The sequence below is a fragment of the Phalacrocorax aristotelis genome, chromosome 21, assembly GCF_949628215.1.
Source record: "Phalacrocorax aristotelis chromosome 21, bGulAri2.1, whole genome shotgun sequence".
Taxonomy (NCBI): Eukaryota; Metazoa; Chordata; class Aves; order Suliformes; family Phalacrocoracidae; genus Phalacrocorax; species Phalacrocorax aristotelis.
In genome coordinates, this window is record NC_134296.1 from 5,780,616 (window position 1) to 5,800,811 (window position 20,196).

Genomic DNA, 20,196 nt, shown 5'->3' on the forward strand with positions numbered 1-20,196 from the left:
TTCTGGCAGGGGTGTTTGAATACCTAGTGTGGAGAATTAATTTAAATCTAGAGAAAATTACTTAAACACATACTCACAGGAATGAGCTTAGTGAGAACTTATGCTTTAAAATCACCCCTTGTAACACAGGATAGAACCACAGGAGTCACTGGTGCCTCAATCAACAGCTTCATCTCTGCCTATAGTTGATGGGGAGTTGTGGGAAGGAAGAACCTAGCTCTCCCGTATCTCCTGCAGAAGGTGTGAATGCCCACCATGCATCTCACCTCTACCGAGCTTTTAGGAGCTGTTAGAACATGCAGATATTGTCCTCCTGTTCAAGACAAGGTTTAGTGGCCATGCGAAGACGAGAGGGCATGCAGGAGAACAGAGCGACTTACACAGCCTGCGCAGAGCAAGGAGCTCCAGCTGAGGTGGCCTCGCAGGCTTTCGCCAACGATCCCGCACAGGGTGGAAGCAACAGCCACTCTGGATGCCCCTTCTGCTGATTCGCTTCGGGAGGAGTGTTTAAAGTTAAAAAAAAAGAAAAAAAAAGTAAAAAAAGAGAGGGAAGGGAGGAAGCAGGAATGATGGAAGTCAAACAAAAATGATGACAGATTTCAACAGTAAGGAAAAAGAAGAGAACAGAAATGGGGAAGATGGGGAATCTTCTGCAAAAGGCACTCTAGGGACTACTTCTTGTGGGGTCTCCCTGCAGCCTGCTGCAAAATAGTTGGTAAAGGAAGGAGGAACCTTCAAGTTAGGGCAACAGAGAGACCAAACGCAGCCTATACCCCACAACTCATTGTGCTAAGAGTGTTTCCCCGTCAAGCCTTTGGGAGACAGTTGGGCACATGGCCTTCACGATCCCAGCCTGTGGAGTTTGGTTTTCATTCTGTTGATACTGTGTCCATGGGAGATCCCAGCCAAACTGAAGTTTCTGCAAAGCAGAACACTCCCTCGTAGCCCTGATTTTGACAGGGTGCCTGGTGCAAATGGGGATGGGTTGGTCAGAAGTATTTGTTCAATGTGAACATCTGGATGCCTGTGGTAAAAACTCCTACTTATTTCACTGCACAGTGAACCGCCTGCCATTGGGATGAAAGAGCTGCTCTCAAACCACAAATTAATTTTGCATTTGCAGCACAAGAGAAACTTCTATTAATCCAGTGCACAACGCAGGAACCTCCTAGGACTTCTCCACAAAGATAGCATCTGTGGGACAGGTGCACTAGCTTTTGTATTGGTGTCGAAGGTTTCACAACGTTTATTTTTCTCGGAGCTAAGGGAATAGGAAGAACTTCAGTTTTCATTTTACTGATTTTCGTATGTGCGGACAAAAATTGGAAAGCAGGACCTCCAAGGGCTGAAAATTCTTGAGTTTTGTAGCACCTCAGGTTGGCAGTGCTGCAGATGTAACTTGGTTGCAGAATGCACGCAGGTATAACTAACCTGCACTAGTTTCCCTAAAAATATGCAGAACACAGGAACGTAGGACATCCCTTTTGATACACCAATCCTAGCTGGTTTCTCCCATCTTACCGGCTCCCCACATTTTAAAATTGCATAATGCTTGTGAGCAGGGGATGCCGAAGGAAGGATAGGCTAAACTCTCTTATCTCCTCCATTTCAGATAAACCTTCAGAGAAGACACAGCCTGGAGACAAGAGGCACATGTGGCAAACCTTCACACACAGGCATGTGTTTCTATTCCACGGGCTGAACTGACTCTACCAGCTACAAGTGGCAAAAGAGGCTGGCCAAGCTGTCCTCACAGCTAGCTGGCACACCGCCCTCCGGAGCAGATCCCTACCTGTTTCTCATGATGATACAGTGATGCCAGTGTGTATGGCAGGATCTGGAGCGCAGAGAAGGTGAAGCCCGTCAGAGCAGCTGAGATGGTAACAACGATGACGCTGTGGGAAAGGCACATGACGAAGGCAGCCACGGGGAAGAACACCACACTGGCCAGGTAGACCGCCCGCGTCCCAAACTGCTTCACCATCCGGTCCATGATTGTCGAAAAGAAGATGGACGTGACGCATTGCAGGAAGAGGCCCAAACTACCCATCCGGACACCTGCAGGTAAGCAGAGGTGGTGACAGACACTGCCCTGACTGTACCCAGGCTCCACACAGCCGAACGCCATTGGGCCTCCTGCCCTCTCCTTCGGTGCCCAACCCCATACAGTCCGCACAGAGCGTGGCACAGCAGCAAACAGCCCTGACAACCACACGGCTGGGTCAGGAAGCAGAGCAGCATCACCCACCCGTATTCCAGGGCTGCACCTGCCAGCCTGCAGCGCCCACCCTTCGCCAGCAGCGAGTATTTCCCACACGTGCTCCTGGGCACCCCAGCCTAACTAAAGGGGCAGCGGGAGACAGGAATCCAAATGCCATACTTGTCTTTGGAATCCGTTGTTTATTTTTCACACCTTCCTACTCTTGACCCAGGATCTGTCACCTGCTCATGAACCAGGATCTGTTGTTATCTGATGCCAACACCAGCAACAGAACAAAAGGAACAAGGTATTGTGCTTAAGCCAAGGTAAAGTACACGACATCCACTAATCGGCTGCAGTATCAACTGCAGTATCCGGTAGCAATCCGGACCTTACCCTTTGCAAAGATCTATCAGATTTCAGGGAACTCAAACCATTAACTCTTTGAAGCAAGGATCATTACTCAACACGCTTCTATGACAGCTAGAACAATGGAGTCCTGACCTGCTGGAAGCTATACAGTGCAAGTGTTAAATAATAATTAAGCTCCCTCTAAGTTAAACAGACGCTCAGCACAAAGAGGCAGTGTACTGCAGAGCTCACGGATGCAGTGAGTGGAAAACTTGGACAGCTGGAAGAGGAGGGCCAGGGAAGTGCCTCCGAGAATAAAAGACTTAGATCAGGGGGAGGAAAAGAAGGACTGGGCAGCGAGTCAAGACTCTGGCACAACACAGCAGGCAAAGTGGGACAGCAGGCAACAACTGTAAGCAGGTAACGTGCTGCAGTGAGCAGTATCCTGCGATGTGGACGTGGCAGCTACTGACTGCAGTGGTGAGCACTATCAGAAAGCACTGGAGAGAGGGGTGAGAACTGGGGAAGCTGTTCGAGGGCTCCCCAGATACAGATGTGACATGGGAATCTCACAGTAGCATGAAAGGAAGATGCAGCAAAGCCCACCTTACTGCTACTGAACATATCCTGGCTTTCCAACCCCTGCTCTCCAAGAGATGGGGAGCACCACCGCCCTTCGTTTAAAAAGGAGGGAAGAGCAGTGAAAGGACCTGGCAGCGGAAACCACAGCCTGCAGACAGAGCCAGATACGTCCTGTTCAGCATGCAACCTGCCAGACCGTTCTGCCACTTAACAGTTCAGCCCCGGCCAGGGCTGCGCTGCCAGACCTAGTTCTGTGCTGGGTAGCCTGGAGGACAAAGAGGCGCTTCCCTATCTGGTCCGCTGTGCAATGCTCTGGTGGCCATGGAGGAGTGTTTTTTCCTGACCCATCTGCAAAGTCTCGTTTCCTGTAACCTTTTTTTGCATCGCTAGGAGAGCTGAGCCCATTCCTAGCTCCCACTAAATGCTACTGTTCTAGGGAACAGGTGCTGCAGCCTCAGAGCAGCTGGCTCACTTCTCACCTTCATCGTAGTGGCGTCTGGCATCTGTGCCTGGCTTGGCTCTGGGGACGCCGTGGTACAGTCCTTCCCCCACAAAGTCTGTGTAGAACAGCATGAAAGTCATGAGTGCCATCCAGCTGCAGAGCTCGGCCACGAACAGGCGCCGGATGACCTTGGGGATGCGGCAGTAGAGGCTGTGAAGCCGTGGCACCAGCGTGCAGAGGTTTCTCAAGGCCTGCGTCATGTGCCTGGCCTGCAGGAGACATGAGCTCCTGGAGAGCTGGCAAGAGCAGCATGCAAGAGGTGAGGGCTTAGGGGGAGCATCCTTCAGCGCGGGGCCGTCCAGAACATCTGCCTGGGTGGCTGCCTCCTCTGTCACAAAGAGCGTGGCCAGCACACAGCCGAGGAAAATGACGGCAAGGAGGCTGAAGAGGCACGTCTCCTGCCCTCCCAGGTACGGGGCCAGAAAGCTGCCGCCCCAGTCAATGGCTGGAAGCAGGTAGCCAATGCAGCCCCCCAAGCTGATCATGAAGGCATACAAGGAGAAAGCCTGGCGGCAGTTGTCTGGCTCCTGGAAGAGGTCTGAGAGCAGGGCCTCCAGCGGAGTGAAGCAGACCTGGCCACAGAAATCCAGTAGCCCGATGCCCAGGATGAGGAAGGCAATCTCCAGCGGGCGAGTGTTGAGGGCAAACAGGCTGGCCAGGCTGCTGGCATGTGGGATAACGAAGAGGCTCAGCAGGACTCCGAGGCAAAGCATCCAGATGAAAGGTCGCCTTCGGCCATAGCTGCTGTGCCAGTGGTCGCTGGCGGATCCGATCAGCGGGACAAAAATCAAGCCAAGGACAGGCCCTATTCCTGGAGAAGAGAAAGAGGTGGTGTTAGGAGGACAGATCTGGAGGACACTGGTCTGTGTGCACTGTAACAAAAGCATGGGGTGCTTCAGGAACTCCGTAAGCTTCACTGGGTCACAGCCCTCTCCTCCAAACACAAGGCTGCCCTTGATATAACAGTAGCCCTGCAACCACCCTGCAGCCTCCATGCTCTTATTTGCTCCTGCCCTCTAGACTCAAAGGGGAAACAAGCACCTCAAATATGACAAAAAAACTGCCTACCCAAAACCATGGTCATGAACTTCTCCTCCACACCAACTTCCAGCAGCAGCGGAGGCACGTAGGTTATCCCTGCAGCCAGGCAGACCTCCAGGCCAAACGTCAGGGAGTTGACCAGCAGGAGCTGGGTCTTGCAGTTGTGGAAGAGCATGCTGACCCAGGCTCTCTGAGCCATGCTGTCCCAACAGCCCTTACTGACAGAGGACTGTGTCGCTCCGGCTGTGGCACTCCCAGGGATGCCCCACAGGCAAGGTCTGGAGCTTCCTTTCCTGGTCTGCTGGACAGATGCTGCCTCCCATTTTTAGCAACGGTGAATGAACCGTCTTTTCCTCTTCCTCTTATTGCAAGATGTGGCCCCAGCAATGTCAAGTCCAGGCGTGGGCAGGCAGGGATCTCACTCCAGGCTTCCCCTTCTGCTCACATGATGTGGTCTGAGAGGAGAGAGAGCTTGTTAGACACAGCGGGGTCCAGGGCAGGGGAAAGAGGGCTAAAATCAGGTAAAACACACACACACGCCATCACTGAAAGATATGGTCCCCATCCCAACAGGCTTGCAGGGACAGCAGGACAAAGAGAGGCCATCTGGGAGAGCGGCAGGGTTAAAAGACACAAACTACATTGGTGCCAGGTTTCTCTCCAAGGGCTTGTGTGAGACGAGACAGGCACCTGTCAGATATGGTTTGGGAAAATCCAATCCTGCCTTCGGGCTAAGAGAGCTCTAATGACCTCTCAGTGTCCTGTCCAGCCTCATCTTATAGATGGGCAGTTGTAGCAGAGAGACAAAGGATTTAGGGTCCCCTCTCCCAGTGAAATCAATTAAGAGTCCCCTTCGAGGATCAGGGCCGCAGGCACTCGCCTGCAGTCACAGAGGGTCGTCTCTAGAGACCCACGCCACTGCCTAATGACCGGGGCATCCTCCGTGCTGCTCCGCAGGCTCCCAGGGAAGCAGTTTCACCCAAATCCTGTCTCCAGCCCCTGAGACAGGGCACAGAGAACAGATGGTGCCTCCACGGAGTTTCACAAACAAACCTGACCCACTTTAGCCTCATCTAACAGTGAACGGCAATTACCTTACTCATTGGGCTGAGTCATTTATTTGCCCTGTAACGTGCTCCTTCTCTCCAACCTTCTTCAGAGAGGAGAGGCCACCAGATCAGGACAGGGGCTAAGCAGCTAAGGCAAGAGTAAGCAGATGCCTGTAGTAACCTGTTACGAGCATGCCACTATGCCAGTCTACAAAGGTAAGAAATCCTGCAAGGTTACCAGCATCTTCACTAGTCCATCAAACTGCTGTTCTCCCACAAGCATCTCAGGAAGATGGTCTGTAGTTATGCTGGGAAAGGTAGAATGGGTTAGCAAGAAGGGTGACATTAAGCTCCTGCACAGAGAGCGATTTAGGAGTAAACCAAACTGCAGTCTAATTCTCAGGATTCACATGGTCTAACTTCTCACCCTAAATGAGCCACCACTGAGTTTCTCCGTGGGGACAAGGCATAACAGGTCCCACTGACCTGAACGTGCTTCACCTTATGACCCATTTCTGGACTGTGCAATGTGCTCCCAATTTGCACAAAAGCTTCTGCCTCCTGTCCCACTGCAGCGCAGCCCCCGAGCGCTTTGGGTCCTTTGGATGGATGAAGGAGGCTGAACAGGATGTGAGACATGCAGGCGGGAGGAGTTTATCTCTGCTTGCTCCCCCCTGGCACTGGGGAAGCTGTAACTGCATACCTGCCTGCCTGTACACCCCCTCCATGCCAGAGCAGCTAGCTGGTACAGAGTTTCCCTTATTTACCCACAAAGAGTGAACCCATCAGAAGAAACGAGGTTAAAAGCCAGTTCTGCAGCCCGGTCCCCCTCTTTGCCTCCATTACAAAGGAGAAAAAAAGGTGCTCCTACAGGGAACATCTCCAGGCCAGCACTCGCCTCCCTCCTCAGCACGCGGAGGCAACCAGTGCTGGAGGCCATGCTTGGTGGAGCAGGTCAGACCTAGCAGAGCTGGAACAGCAGCTTGTCAGAGGGCCAAGTGGGATGCAAAGTGTGCATGCAGGAGCAGCCGCTGAACCACCAGCGTGCTGGACTATGGCCTTACCACAGCTACACCGGGCAGAGACAAAACTCCACACTATCACCGAACGTGGTGCAAATCAGCACCCTGTTCCCTAACTTCACAGAGCACACCACTGCACAAGTGTTCACTGCACAGGTACACTTGGGACAGTTTCTGCATCCTCCCTTTTCTCTTTCTTCCCCTCTTGCCATCAGCCAAGTAACCCCCAGGTTGAAGCTGGAAGCGTGGCAATGAGGTTTTGACAAAGATGCAAGCATCGCTCTCCACCTCTTGCTGCTGCAGAGGAGAGGCACCACTCCCAAGCTGAGGAGTTGACAGGCTGCCAATACACACAATAAGTACTGATTATTTTCCTTCCAGGATCCCTCACCTTCCCTCTCCACACTCACTTAGACCTCAACTGTCACAAAAGATATCTCCTTTTAACAACTGTGAACAGTTAAATGACTTGCCTAAGGTCAAATAGCAAGCTAACGGGCAGAGGGGGAACAGCAACAGCTTTCCTTTAATCACTAGGCATGGCTTCAAAGGAATACTCAGAGGCCCCAGAGATGCTCAGCATTACTTCAGATGCACTCTATCTGCAAGGAAGCCATTGGGGGCAGCAACCACCTTTCTTAGATGTGGGCTAGACACAGGATGTCTCAGCCTTGTTCGTTTATGATGGGTGCCCAGCTGGCTGACAGCCTTGGGAGAGGAATTTAAGCTGCAGCCCTCCAGCTCCAGCAGCACAAGCCTCAGTGCTGTTAACAGAGGAAGCAGACTCACGAGCCAAAATTAACTGAACCACCATCACTCTGAGCTAGACTGGAAGGGAGATGTAATGTCCACTGTCTGATGTAGTCCAGGGTCTGGAGGGCTTGCACAGGGGGACTTATCCCAAGGCAAATCCCAAACATTAAGTAAAAGATGTCTCACACACACATGCACAGAGGGAAAAAAAGGGTTTTCTACCCTTTTATCGCAGTGATATATCTAAAACTGGGGAGGAAGTGGGAATCTGTAGATCTACCCGACTGCCTGAGAATTTCAGGTTGAGGCAGAGAGGCTGAATTTCTTATCAGTAGCTAAGGGAAGATCTGTCTCTTCCCCCTTCCACGCTCTCAGAGGGCTTTAACGAAAAAATAAATCTCAGTGTACCCGGAGGCAATACTCACGTGCCGCGAGAGATAAGTTGTCAACAGCAATCAGGTCATAGGCGCAGCTGCAACAGATCATGAACCCTTTTCTGTTTAAACTGCATTTTGTCCCAATACCCATCAATTACTTTTTTTTTTATTTTGTTCACAGAATACAGAGAGATGAATTGACTTAGCTGGAAAGAAACGCCAGTGCAGTCTAGGAAAACCATGTGAACTGTTCATCTGTAAGGATGGGGGCAGAGGGATGGAAAAGGAGGATGTGGGAGGCTCACAGGAGCCAGGATGAAAGCAAGCCAGAAGCCAGGACTCACCTCCTCCACGCAGAGCAGTGACAGGTGATTCCTGCGGCTCTGCGGAGCTGCGCTCCCCACAGCCAGCCCAGCCCTGGTACACCGCATTCAGGAAAAGCTACTTAAGTAGTTTGCAGGCGAGCAGAGGTGGAACCGAGCCGCAGGTACACACAGGGGTTTGGTTTCAGGGCCCTCCCTGCCTCCCGATAACACGGCGCGCTGGTGTGCTGTTCGCACCACGACCACACCTGCGCCTGGGCCCCTCGCACAAGGTGCTGAGCAAACACAGGCTGCAGGTGCCAGCCCTGCCAACCCACTGCTCGCAGGGCGCTTCGCCTCTGCTGCCCCAAACCAGCTCAGAAGGAAACTCCAGGTCTGGCCTCGCTCCTGAGCTTTGCCCAAAGCTCTGCCCTGGTGTTAGCATTCGTCACCTTCCCTTGCTGGTCTGCTGGTACTTCACAAACAGTCACCGGAGGGGGATTTAGTACATTGGATAATGATTTTCTTTTTGAAGACAATGAGATGTTCCATGCCATTTTGCAGGTAACAGTCTGGCTCTAACAGTCCCAGCAGCAAAACCAGACATTTGATTTAAAACACTAATCCCTTCTAGGACGATTTCTCTGCCAGACTACATGGGAGGACTAATTTGAGCCCGGTGCTCTATAACTTTGTCCTGACGTGGAAGGAGTCACTTAGGCAAACCACCTCCTAGCTGGGAGATCCTGGGCTAAGAGGAGGAGTTACACATCACGCCCAAGTGAGCTGGCAACAGCCAGTCCAGCCCAGTGGGATCTGGCATCTTATGACGGGGAGACCTTTCACAGCCAGGCGGGGGGTGGCTGGTCCAAAAAGCTGCACGGCAGCAGGCACTTCTTGCCCCCTGGCCTCAGTTTCCCCAAACTTCTACAACAGGGACAGCATTTATCCTTCCCTAGGGAGCGCAATGCCAAGCACCTTGACAAGGATAACAACCAGCCCCCCCACCCCCCACCCCCAAGGGACATACCGGCCCTTCTGTGTAAGGTTTCCTGCACACAGAAGCAGAAGGGAGCCACATGTGGGGCTTTTTCACAGCTGCTCACCAAGCTGTCGTGCCATGGGGACATCATCTGCTGCCGAGCGTTAAGGCTCCTCCTCTCCCTCCCCAAGGAGAAGTAAAGCATCTTTAAACCCAGGGTTTCTGTTTTACTTTTAAGCTGGCAAACTAAACTTTTCCTTTCTTTTCCCTGCAGAGAAACAACAGATCAACTCCGAGAGGCTGGTTCACCTGGCAGGCAGGTAGGAGGGCGGGTCCTGGGGGCAGGAGCAAAGCAGCACTCGGCCACCCACCTGGACAGAGGAGCCTTGGCAGTAATGGCAACCAAAGCAGAAAGGATTGCAGCTCCTGCATCCTGGTGTCTCCGGCCCCCTCTTTCCTCTCCTGCTTAAGCACCCAGAAGGACAGGGAGGAAGCCAGGCAGTCTGTCTCTGTGAGTGCAACTCACCTAGCAGCACTAACAGGGAGCAAGGGGAAGGAGAAGGGATGAAGCCAGGGAAAGCAGCTTCTGAGAGTCCACTTCCCTAAAGGCAGCAGGCCAGCAGATTGGATTCGTGCGTTTCCCCTACTCAGAGGTTGTTCCCTGCTCACGTGCTACAGAAAAAGCTTTGACAAATGTCTTCCTGTGCTCGATGTGGCACAGAGATGTAGCAAGGCCTTGCCTGAGGAAAGCCACGATCTGAACTTGAGAGAAGCACCAGCAAGTGCACAGACATGCACGCGGAAACAGGACTGAATTTACTGGTGATGTCAGAGGTACGGACTCATTTATACGAAGCGACACCATCGCCAGTAGAAGTTCACATCCCACTTCCTTCCTGTCAGCCATCGCAGAGGCTGCTTTGTGTGCCCTCGCCAACGGACTCAGAACCACACCTTTCACTTTTACAAGAAACAAACCCCGAGACACCTGAAGAAAGCGGACGGCGTGCAGGGCGCTGACGGACGCGCACGAGCAAAGACTGAACGAAGCCTCTCCTCCTCCCAGTCTCCTCACATCTTTGCAACATAGGATCTTACAAGTGATCACATCTAAACAGGGCTTTGACAGAACAAAGATTGAGGGACGGACATTTCAAAAATAAAATTTGGGTGTACTTACGTGGCAGAGAACTCATTTACTCCTCGGAAGGATCCATATCCTGCCACTCCATAATCCTTCCAGTCTCTCACATGGGTGCAGAAGGGACAAGGAATGTTATTAAATGTGGTAGCAGCCTCCCTGATTTATGACGGTCGTGCACCTTCCCCACAGTTCAACAAACAGCCACAATAATGATCAGGCAACAGAGGAGTAGATTCATCAACTATTTGTAACCTGTCAGGGCTCTGCAATAACCTGAGCCCTGTCTTACATGGGAAAAAATTACCCCACAAAAGCCTTTGCCTTAGCAAAGGAAAAGGAAAAAGCCTTAGGTTTTTGGAGAGGCATCCGAGGCAGGTGGTACTGGCCAGCGCTGGAGGCAGGAGATGGTGCCACGCGGGGAGCTCAGGCGGGGCTGCTCCGCTCCAGCAGTTCCCAGGTGATACGGACCTGCACCTTCCCTCCCCGCTGCACGGCCGGTTTGATGCAGAAACCTATTCCCAACGGGCAGCGGAGAGAGGGGAGGGCGAAGGGTACTGCTAGCCGTCGGGTTTCCATTCATAAGCACAACGTTACACTTCCAACCTTCCAAGGGGCTCTTTATGAACGTTATTAATTCCCCGCTCCCTGGAAGCCCTTTGGAAGAAAGGGTGGGAGAGAGCACAAGAGCGAGTGCTTAGGGAAGGGCTGTTCATACAGTGCCAGACCCTTTCACAGCTATCAGTGTCCATTCACTGCAGCTGAATGTGAAATACACCATGGAGAATAGCTCTGGCAGGCTTGCGGCGGATGAAATGGAAAACTCACCTGACCTCTCCTGACCCTCCCCGCTTCCCCCTCCCCTCCCAAATCTCCTTGACCCCATTCACAGCGTGGGGAGAGGGGAGTGGTCATTAAGCAGGGATGGGAGATCGGCGATTTATTTAGTCTCTCTGAATTAACTCTGCATTTCCTTTGAGCTCAGGGGCTCCATTATATCAGTCTCGGCAGCTCGGCTTAGGGAAAGGGCAGCAGCGGGTGGAAATCCCCTCAGACAAGAAGAAGGAAGACCTGGGTGCCCCAGCCCATTTGAAATTCCCTCCCTCACCCCACAGCGCAGCGTCCAGCAGCCCAGACACCGTGATATATTAATCCAGGACAAATGCTAGATGCTACCGATGCGTCCAGACTTACGGGAAGGGGCAGGTCCCCACGACAGCTCAGAAGACCTTCCATGCAGTTTGGTTCAAAGGGAGACATTTGAGTTTGTCAGGGCTGGAGGTCGGTTCTTTCCTGCTCTGCTGCAACTGCTTCCTTGCAGCACCTCCAACATGATCATCCTGCTTTCAGGACTATCTAAAAGCCAGAGCTTAGTTCAGGTCCTTTTGCGCTCACCGCTCTCCTGGTGCACAGACTGATCCCTGGCCCAACAGACGTGCTGCGACTGAAGGCAGTTCACTACTATCTCCTTTTTGTGAATTGAAAGTAAGAAGCCAAAGGGAGAAGAAGGAGCCAAGTTTTAGCACCTGCAGCTAGCAGCTGATTTTCAGGGGGCTGCATCTCCCACTTTCTGTGGGCCACTAAGCCAGGCTGTACCCGTTCAGATGCTGAGCAAAGCATACCAAGTCACTCGCCTTCCCCGCAACGGCTGGGGCTCGCCGTGAGGGAGTTTGAGATGCAATCTCAGGCTTTGCTGGGTTCCTGCTGCCTCAACCACAGAGTGCGAGTCATTTCAGAGCTATCAGGATACATCCGCAACTGCCACGAAGCAGAGGTGCAGCACAAGCCACCCATTGATCTTCCCTCTACCTTTGGCCCTCCTAATCCAAGGGGCTGGTTAGTCCTGACCGTTAGCAGGGTTGGGCTGTTCCAGAGCCAGCTCAAGGGACTGGTTCACCTCTGCCTTGGGAGGCATTTTTTCCTGCTATCAGTGGTTCCTTCAGGTAAAGGTGCATCTGCGAGGGCAAGTGTCTGTTGAGTGTCTTCCATATTTTACACCAAGCAGCAAGGGCATGTGGAACAGGTGACTTTGTCCCCCTTTGATCAACTGAATAAAGCAAAGGCTCCAGGGAAAGCCTACAATGTCTCTGCAAGATGGATGAGAAGGTCAAAATATTTGTTAATAATGAACATTAGGAAAGGATGCTTTCCTAGCCCCACAGGCTAACAGCCCTGTCCTCACTCTGCCTATCATACAGAGAGGATGCTTTCCAGGGTGGAGAAAGATCTGTCCCGCTCACCCTTCACGCCTCTGGTATCTTATGCTCCTTCCAGGAGCCCTGCCAATAGCTCTCTGGACTCTTTTATCCTCACGCTGCAACTCAAACATCAAACAGGCAGCAGGGCAGCTCACAGGCTCCGCTGACCTCCTGTCCCACAACCTGTTTCTACCTCTGGCAGACAAAGCTCCTGGCAGGAGGCTTTCTCCCAGGCTTTGCCTGCCTCAGCTCCCATGCTCACCTGTTTGACCAGCAGAAAAGACAGAGCAGCAGAGAGTTCCAGCCCATCCTCTTCCTCCTCCTCCCTCGCCGTTACAAGCAAGAACTGCCTGTCTAACAAGGTCACTGACTCAGCAGAGACCACACCGACACTTTTGGAGCTTGCTGCGCTTCTAAAGGGACAGACATGAGCCCAGCGCACACCGCGATGACAGCGGGCGTCACTAACTCCCCTGCAGTTGGCAGGCGTCATTGCCATGTTAACCCAGCGGCAGCAACAGGCTTCAGGCTGCCTGGGAGGTCCTGCTGCAGGCCACGCTAGGAGCGTGGCCAAGACAGGGTGCAGAGAGGAGCTGGGCACTGTGCTTTCTGCAGGCAAGCAGGGGCCGAGGCTGAAGGGCTGACACCTTGCCTTGCTGGTCTGTAACTCAGCCCCATTTCCACCAGGGACACGGCAAGAGACAACTGCACTGGAGGGCCAGACCCAGCGGTGATGTGATGAAGGACTGAGTGCTCCATTAAATATCCCTTAGCTGAGCTCAGCTGCAGAATGATCTTCAGAAGGAAGAAGGAACCGCAATGGGACTGCTTGTGCCGGCCATATGGGAGGATGGTCTCGCAGAGTTTTACCTGCACAGGACTGCTGTCTAATCACCAAACTTCATTAAGCACACAGAAGCCTCACACACTCCTAAACACAAGCAATGCAACCAAAGCAGCGGCACTTTCAGCCTCTGCTCCCAAGAGACTCCTTCCAGTCTCCCTTTCCTGAGCCGGTGGCAGGACTGCTATAAACAACTCAAGACCTCCATACAAGGGTGGCTGGCTCCACATGAGAGCTACAGCTTTGTTTTGCTACTGCAGGACCCAAGCTCTTGCTTTTATTCCTGAGAGAAGCCCCTATTTTGGAGCAGGAGGGGAAATGAGAGATGATCTGGTTCTGCTTTTCACTTGAGCTCATTTTTGGTGTTTAAATACTGTGCCCATCTTCCTGGCATTTGGCCTGAGTCAGCCTCTCCCCCACCCCCTCTTTTTATTATTTTTAGCAGAAGAATAAAAATGTAAATTGGACTGGAAAGGGAAAAAAATAAGCCCCCTCCAGGTGCCCCCCTTCTCCGCAGCGTGCTAACGGGCACAGATTATATCCGGCACCACATGACCAGGGCCCGTATTTATATGTCAGTGTGTAAAACCTACCCTGCTGAGCCGCCTTTTCTCTGCCTGAGGCTGGGGGCTTCTGCTACGCGTCTAGTCAAACAGGCCCACAAAGGGGATTAAGGAGAGCCCCTCAGCCCTGCAGAGTAATCCATCAAATTATCCCTTGTTGGCGTTGCTGTCCTCTTCAGAGGGGGAAGAAAAAAAAAAAAAAGCCCTCCAAAGGCTTTTAAAGACACTGAAATTACACTTGAGCCTGAAACACTCCACCCAGCTGCTGTAGCCCACAGCACAATGGGCTGGTTGTAAAGGGAATACCGGGGAGCGAGGGGCGAGGAAAAAGAGACGGACACTGTTAAAAAGGGCAGCAGCCCCCCCATGTGTGACACTCCAACAGGTGGCTCAGACCCCCCCGGCTCCCGGGACCCCGCAGCAGAGCCGCCCCGTAATGCCGGGTTGCACCTCCCGCCCACCCACGCTCCCCTGCGGAGGGAGGCTCTGGGGCTCCGGGATGCGTTTGCTGTGCCCAGACAGACCCACGGACACATCCTCGGCTTGCAAAGGCAGAGCCTTGCACTCGGCCACGGAGGAGCGCCCGACCCTCTCCTGCCAGGGATCAGGGCTGGGGTCCGGCAGTGCCCCCGACCACAGGCTGTAGCACTGTCACCCCACTGTCCCCAGAGCTCTGCAGCCTGACAGCCCCTCCAAACCCCTGCACAACACCTAACACAGACAACAGGCGTATCTAAGGCTCACAGCATCCTCACCCCCGCGCCCACAGGCAAAGCAAAGCCAAAGACCACCACGCTCACCCAAACTCTGTGATTGTCTACTTGGACACTGAATCTGCGTCTTCTTCCACCGCGGCTACCTAAACTGCACATGAGCTTCTGTGCTGGTCATCACCGCCCTACCCCGACGTACGACATCCTCTGTCCACCAGCCCTGCCCAAGCAAGCACACGGGATTTCATCGTTCGCATTGCTGTAATCCTTCTTCAGGAGAAGTGATCACCAGGAGTGAAACAGGGAAAGTGGGTAGTAAAGCACTTACCCCAGCAAACCAGGTCCGGCAAAGAGAGAGCAAATCAGTTCTGGTGGAAGGCTGTTACTGAGTAGAGAGAACACGTGGCTGTCCCACCACACACTACACAGGTCACCTTAGCACTGAAAACAGCGGCACACAACTGAGTTTTAATCACTAGTGCTGAGTAGAGGGAGAACAATTTCACCGTCTGTAACAGAGAAGAGATGGGAAGGCAGAAACCCCCGCTGCTTTATCGCGTCCACTTTGCAATGCCTGTTCACAGGGCTGGGAAAATGGGAAGTGAAATTGTCACTTCTTGTTTCCATCCAGAGCAGAAATGCTGCATAACGGGACATCTGACTCCTCAGCAAGCCAACACTATACTTCAGCTCCTCCTGCCTCCGGCACGCTGTGGCTCCAAGACAGCTCTAGGACTTATACCCTATGATAGAGCTTCAGCATTTCTGGCTTTATCTGGAAAGCTGTGACAGTCATGGGGCCAACTGAGTCTCGCGGCCAGCTGAGTCTCAGGACCAGCCTCTCATGTTCTGATGTACTGGCAAAAACCAGGGGCCCGAACAAAGGCCACGGCTGGCACTGACATGTGAGACTGCAAATCCAGACCATCAGCCATGGATCCTGGGCCCGCGGCGGCCAGGGGCTCTGCAGAAACAAACTGTCGAGCCCCGTCAGGAGGGTTGAAGGGGTGTTCGTTAGCCCAAACAGTACCTCAACAGGCTGATTATAAAGTCGGAGCGAGGGATCTGACAAATCCAACCACAGCAGGAGCTGCTGCCACCTAACACTGAAATCTAACCTTCCCTCATTTTGCCAGAAGTCACGTTTGCCGAGGTCTGTGCCTAGGAAAGAGGGAGGAAAGCAACTGGCTAAAACTCCACGGATGGCAGTCCTCGGAGAGCAACAGGCACAGACTTATACAGCCCCTTGTGCTTAAAGTTTTGGGAGCGTGACCTCATGCTCTTCCTCAAAGGATATACTTTGAAACCTAGACACACACAGAACTAATGGGCTCTTTTGTAATCACATGGTAGTTAGTCCATTTTTTCATGGTAATTTTCTGGTCTGCAATTCCAGTTATTTGTGTCCCTGCCGGAGAAGTTTGATGCTAACATATCTCTCAGCAAGCCCTTTGACCTCCGCTGGCAGGTTGGTGGGTTTCTCCCTCTCTGTTTTCTGTCTCTAAAATGAGGTCATGGCTTTGAATGAGACAAAGAGCCTTTGCAGCGTGAGGAATAGCCCCAAGACAGCTGTGAGTACAGAACCCCCATCAGTCACATCAGACCCTGAGCGCATGAGAGGCAAGCGAGCTGGGCACCAGCCCACAGCTCTCCTGGGAACGGCCGGGTTTTACCCCCCTGCTCTGAGAAGAGATCGTGCAACTGCTCATATCAGAGCCGGTGCAAGAATGGATGTGGAACAGGCAGCCACCCACGGTGGACAAATTCGAAGGGGGAAGGAATAAAGCAAAACTCTCCTAATACTTTGGGCTAGAGGCTGCTGTAAGACCTCGCTGTCCCTCAGGCAGAGGTACCAGTTCCACCCTGCCTGCTGGCTCTCCAGCCACACGTTCCCAGTCCACCCTCTTGCCTCCAGCGGCCAGTGGAGTTGAGCTTATGCTGATATGCCAGAATGCCAGTAAGGCACCTTCTGTCGCTGCAGCCATGGGCCAGCATCCCCTGCCAAAGGGACAGGTGAAGAGCATGCAGGGAATGACAGCATTTCTCTGGGGCACATTAAGGTCAAAACTCACGTATCAGTCCTGAGATCTTTCTTGTAAGAACTGCAGTTTTGTGTGCCTGGGGTAGCAAAACTGTGCACAAGCCCTGATCTCTGCCTGCAGCCCACCGACCTCCCTGTGCTAAGGAGGGCCCTCGGACCACCGTTGGAGCAGAGAGAGCCTTTTCCTTATCATGACAGACCGGTCATGAGGCCTGGGCCTGAAACCATGAGATTTTATGATTTTACTTCCGCCTGAAATTGGCTGGATAACGGCAAAGATAAAAAGCAATCAGATTTTATTATTTAAGACAGATAAGTTTCACTGGAAGATCTGTATGGGAAACTAAAGAAGCCTTTTCCTTTCCCCATTCTCACTCTCAGTTTATGTGTTACGGACTCCAAACATGCAGGGGTTTAACATTAAGCTGTAGCCGTTCACACAGCAGCACGGAGAACCTGGAAGGGGAGTCTTCTGCTTTTGAAAAGACAAGGCTCAAAGCTGCCGTTTCTACAGGAGACAAAGGGAGCAAGGCATTTTTACCACCCCTTTCACTCCCCACCCCATCTCTCCGTACAAACAGGAACCTAACTTCTATTTTGAGTCCTGGGAAGAATATCAGTCCTAAATTATTAGCTTTTTAGTAATTAAGCATGGAGTTCAAGTTCAAAGCTCCCTGGATTTTGCAGAGCCCTCTGTGCAGGGGTGCTCAGGCTTTTTGTTTGCACATGGTTGGTTTCTCGCTCTGACACAGAGCACAGGTTGCATCTATCAAGGAGGACAGGCGGGAAAGTGGTCTGACTGCTGAAGTTACTTAGTGCTTGCTGAAAAAGTCTGCTGTAATGGCAGAGATAAATGAAAGTTCGTGCACTTCTGACTCAGAGTAGAGGCAGGATTTTTTCCCCACGCTGGACTCTCTCTTGCCCATATTTACTGGAGTAAAGTTCAGTGAGCTACAAATGAAGCAGAAAGGCCTGTGATATTCCTGCAACATGCCCTGGGCTGCCTTGGGCAAACAGCCAGGACACCTCAGGCAGGCACGGTGCTGGCTTTGCCCAGTAAGAGCCGGGGAAGGGCTTATCACCAGCACCGGCCGGGGCCACTCTGGCTGTGCATCAGCATGTGCTAACTAGCCTGGGTTACACTCTTCTGTTAGCAGAGGGGATAGCTAGCATTCCCTGCTCTTGCCCAAAAGGCTTATACGCTGCTATCAACATTGGCCACAGACAGTGATGAATGGGAGTATCTGGGGGCAGCACAAATGTAGACTGTGTTCACAGAAATCAAAGATGAAAGAGGCCCTGTTGAATCATCTTCCCTGGGGCTGCTGCAGGACTGCTCCCAGCAGCACATTCTCCAGTGATTTGTCCAGTCTGGATGGATAGATCTCAAGCAGGGAGGTTGCAAGAATTTCCCCTGAAACAATATCCATGGGCTAAGAGATTAAATAGCTGGGAAGCATCCTTCCTTCCTTCCCTCCCTCCCTCCAGTTATCCCCTGTGTAATTCCCGTGCTCTCCTTTTGATATGCATGGTCAGACCCCTCTCCAGACTACATTTAGCCACTCTCCTAAACCTAGCTTTAGTCAATTCTCATGAAAAGCCACCCTTCCAGGCCCATTAATTGCTCAGGCGGCCTTGGCTGTAGCACAGCAGCCTTTTGTTCTAGCATTGCTCCAGCTGCTCCCACCGCCCCTCGCACACAGGAGTCGTTTGTCGTAAGCATTCCCAAACGCACCTCTGGAGTCCAACAGCAACAGTGCCCGCACAAAGCCCTCCCCTGTCACGCCAAGAGCCAGTACCTGGTACGCACAGACTGCTGCCTTGGAAAGCCACTGTCATCTCATTGTTCCTTTGTGCTCCATCTCTTTGTACTTATGAACTGCCTCTCGCCACAGACCTACAAGGAAGCTCTCTCTGTGACCAGAACAATCCTGTACTCTGTTTGCACAGCTCTAAGCAAAGGGAGAATTTGCTCCAGAATGCAGACCAAGGTAGCACAGCGATAACCAGTACACCGCACGGGCAGGGAGAGCACTACCAGAGGATGCTCAGCAACAGCAGCTTCAGCTCAGGTCTTGTAGATCCCCAAAACGCTTTGGGTACCCCCTCTCCAAACAGAAGATCACAACAGAAGTGGCCCTGCAGCCCTGGGCGGAGGGAAGAGAGCAGCATAACACCCTGGAGCAGCAGCAGATGCTTCTCCAGAGGCAGAGTACAGCCCAACATTTCCAGGTAGAGCACAGCTGATGGGAAAAGCATGAAATCACCAGCAGGGAACTCACGCATGGGTTCCAGAAGAACATAGAGGATTTTGGTCTCTGTGCAGAGAGGACAGAGAACTGAGCAAGTACGCTTACATCCACTTCAAATCTAACTGAAGAGCCATTTCTGCCCATTGCTCCTAACGTGGAAGCAGAAGAAGATGGCAGAAGAGCGCTGGATTTGAGGTTTGACCACCACCTCAGTTTCTTTGAGGTAGCAGGTCAGATCCCAGCAGGAATTGCTCCTAATGTCTGGTAAAGAAAATGTGATCCACCGATTTTATTGCATGCACCATTTCACCAAAAGTCTTAACCCATAAATCTAAAGCGAGATTTAGATGTTATCCACAACTACGCACACACCATTCCTGAAGGTGGCTCTAGCCTGCTCTGCAAGAATATGAATGTTTTTTGAGTGCTGACAACTTGCACGGATTTGAGTCACTGCACTCATTATACCTGTATTTTTCTTGAAGTCCTAGCTCCCGGAGACAAACCACCAAGGAGAACTTCAGCTTCCAACAAAATGAAGGTGGAGAAAAATCTGCTCCCTTGATTGAAGAAAAAAACCTTAGACCTCACAAACCAAACCCAATGCCCATCATTGTTTCAAGTTTCTCTTTTCAAATAAACCTCATTATTTTGCCAGAGGCCATCCTTACACCTTCTGAGTATTCAAAACCTGGTAATTATGATAATTCATCTGCAAGTCACCAGAAGCTGGTTCTTTCAGAAATCCACAGAGCTGATCTCATGTGTTACTCAAACAAGGCTTCCCTGGATGTAACACAGGGTCAGGTCCTTACGATCTGGACCAGCAGCAGTTTATTTCAGTGCACATACATGGAGAAAGAAAAACTGTTCAGAGCTGTAAGTCAAGCACCTGCTTATTGCTGTGTGTGTTCCAGCCGCCCTCCAGCACGGAGACAAAGAAGCCATTGGGACCACATTCCTACATTACATTTCTTATTTTGCCAGACAATATTCACAGGGGTCTGTTTCTCCTCTTATGCAGGCTGGCAAAATGTTAAACAAATATTTTTGAACTGCAAGAGGAACTGATACTTTAGGATATGAAAACAAGGACGAAGGGCACAAATTTGAGGACCTCCAAGGAACAGCATGCATACAAATAATAATAATAATAATAGTAAAATGGTGACTTTAGAGTTCCACTTAGGTATGTTTTTTGAACAAGCAACTCGATAGCTTAGTTGGCGGACACATCAACAACCTTCTGCAGGTCTTTAATACAAGATCAGACTCGGATTCTT

The 20,196-nt window shown here is 51.8% G+C and overlaps 1 protein-coding gene across 9 annotated transcripts in view; it reads right to left on the reverse strand.

Annotated features, from left to right (window-relative positions):
• The window catches only part of SLC45A3 (solute carrier family 45 member 3), a 42,029-nt gene that overhangs the window by 7,560 nt on the left and 14,273 nt on the right, over positions 1-20,196 (reverse strand). For 6 of the 9 annotated variants that reach the window (XM_075115667.1, XM_075115666.1, XM_075115670.1 and 3 more), the window contains 3 exons: positions 4,704-5,131; positions 3,613-4,446; positions 1,793-2,058 (listed from right to left, as the gene is read on the reverse strand). In XM_075115667.1, the coding sequence (XP_074971768.1) occupies positions 1,793-2,058; positions 3,613-4,446; positions 4,704-4,875 (1,272 nt within the window). In that variant the 5' untranslated portion in view covers positions 4,876-5,131. Of the gene's footprint in view, positions 1-380; positions 493-1,792; positions 2,059-3,612; positions 4,447-4,703; positions 5,132-14,948; positions 15,222-20,196 lie in introns of those variants that run through there. The other 3 variants (XM_075115673.1, XM_075115674.1, XM_075115672.1) reach the window with 2 other exon arrangements.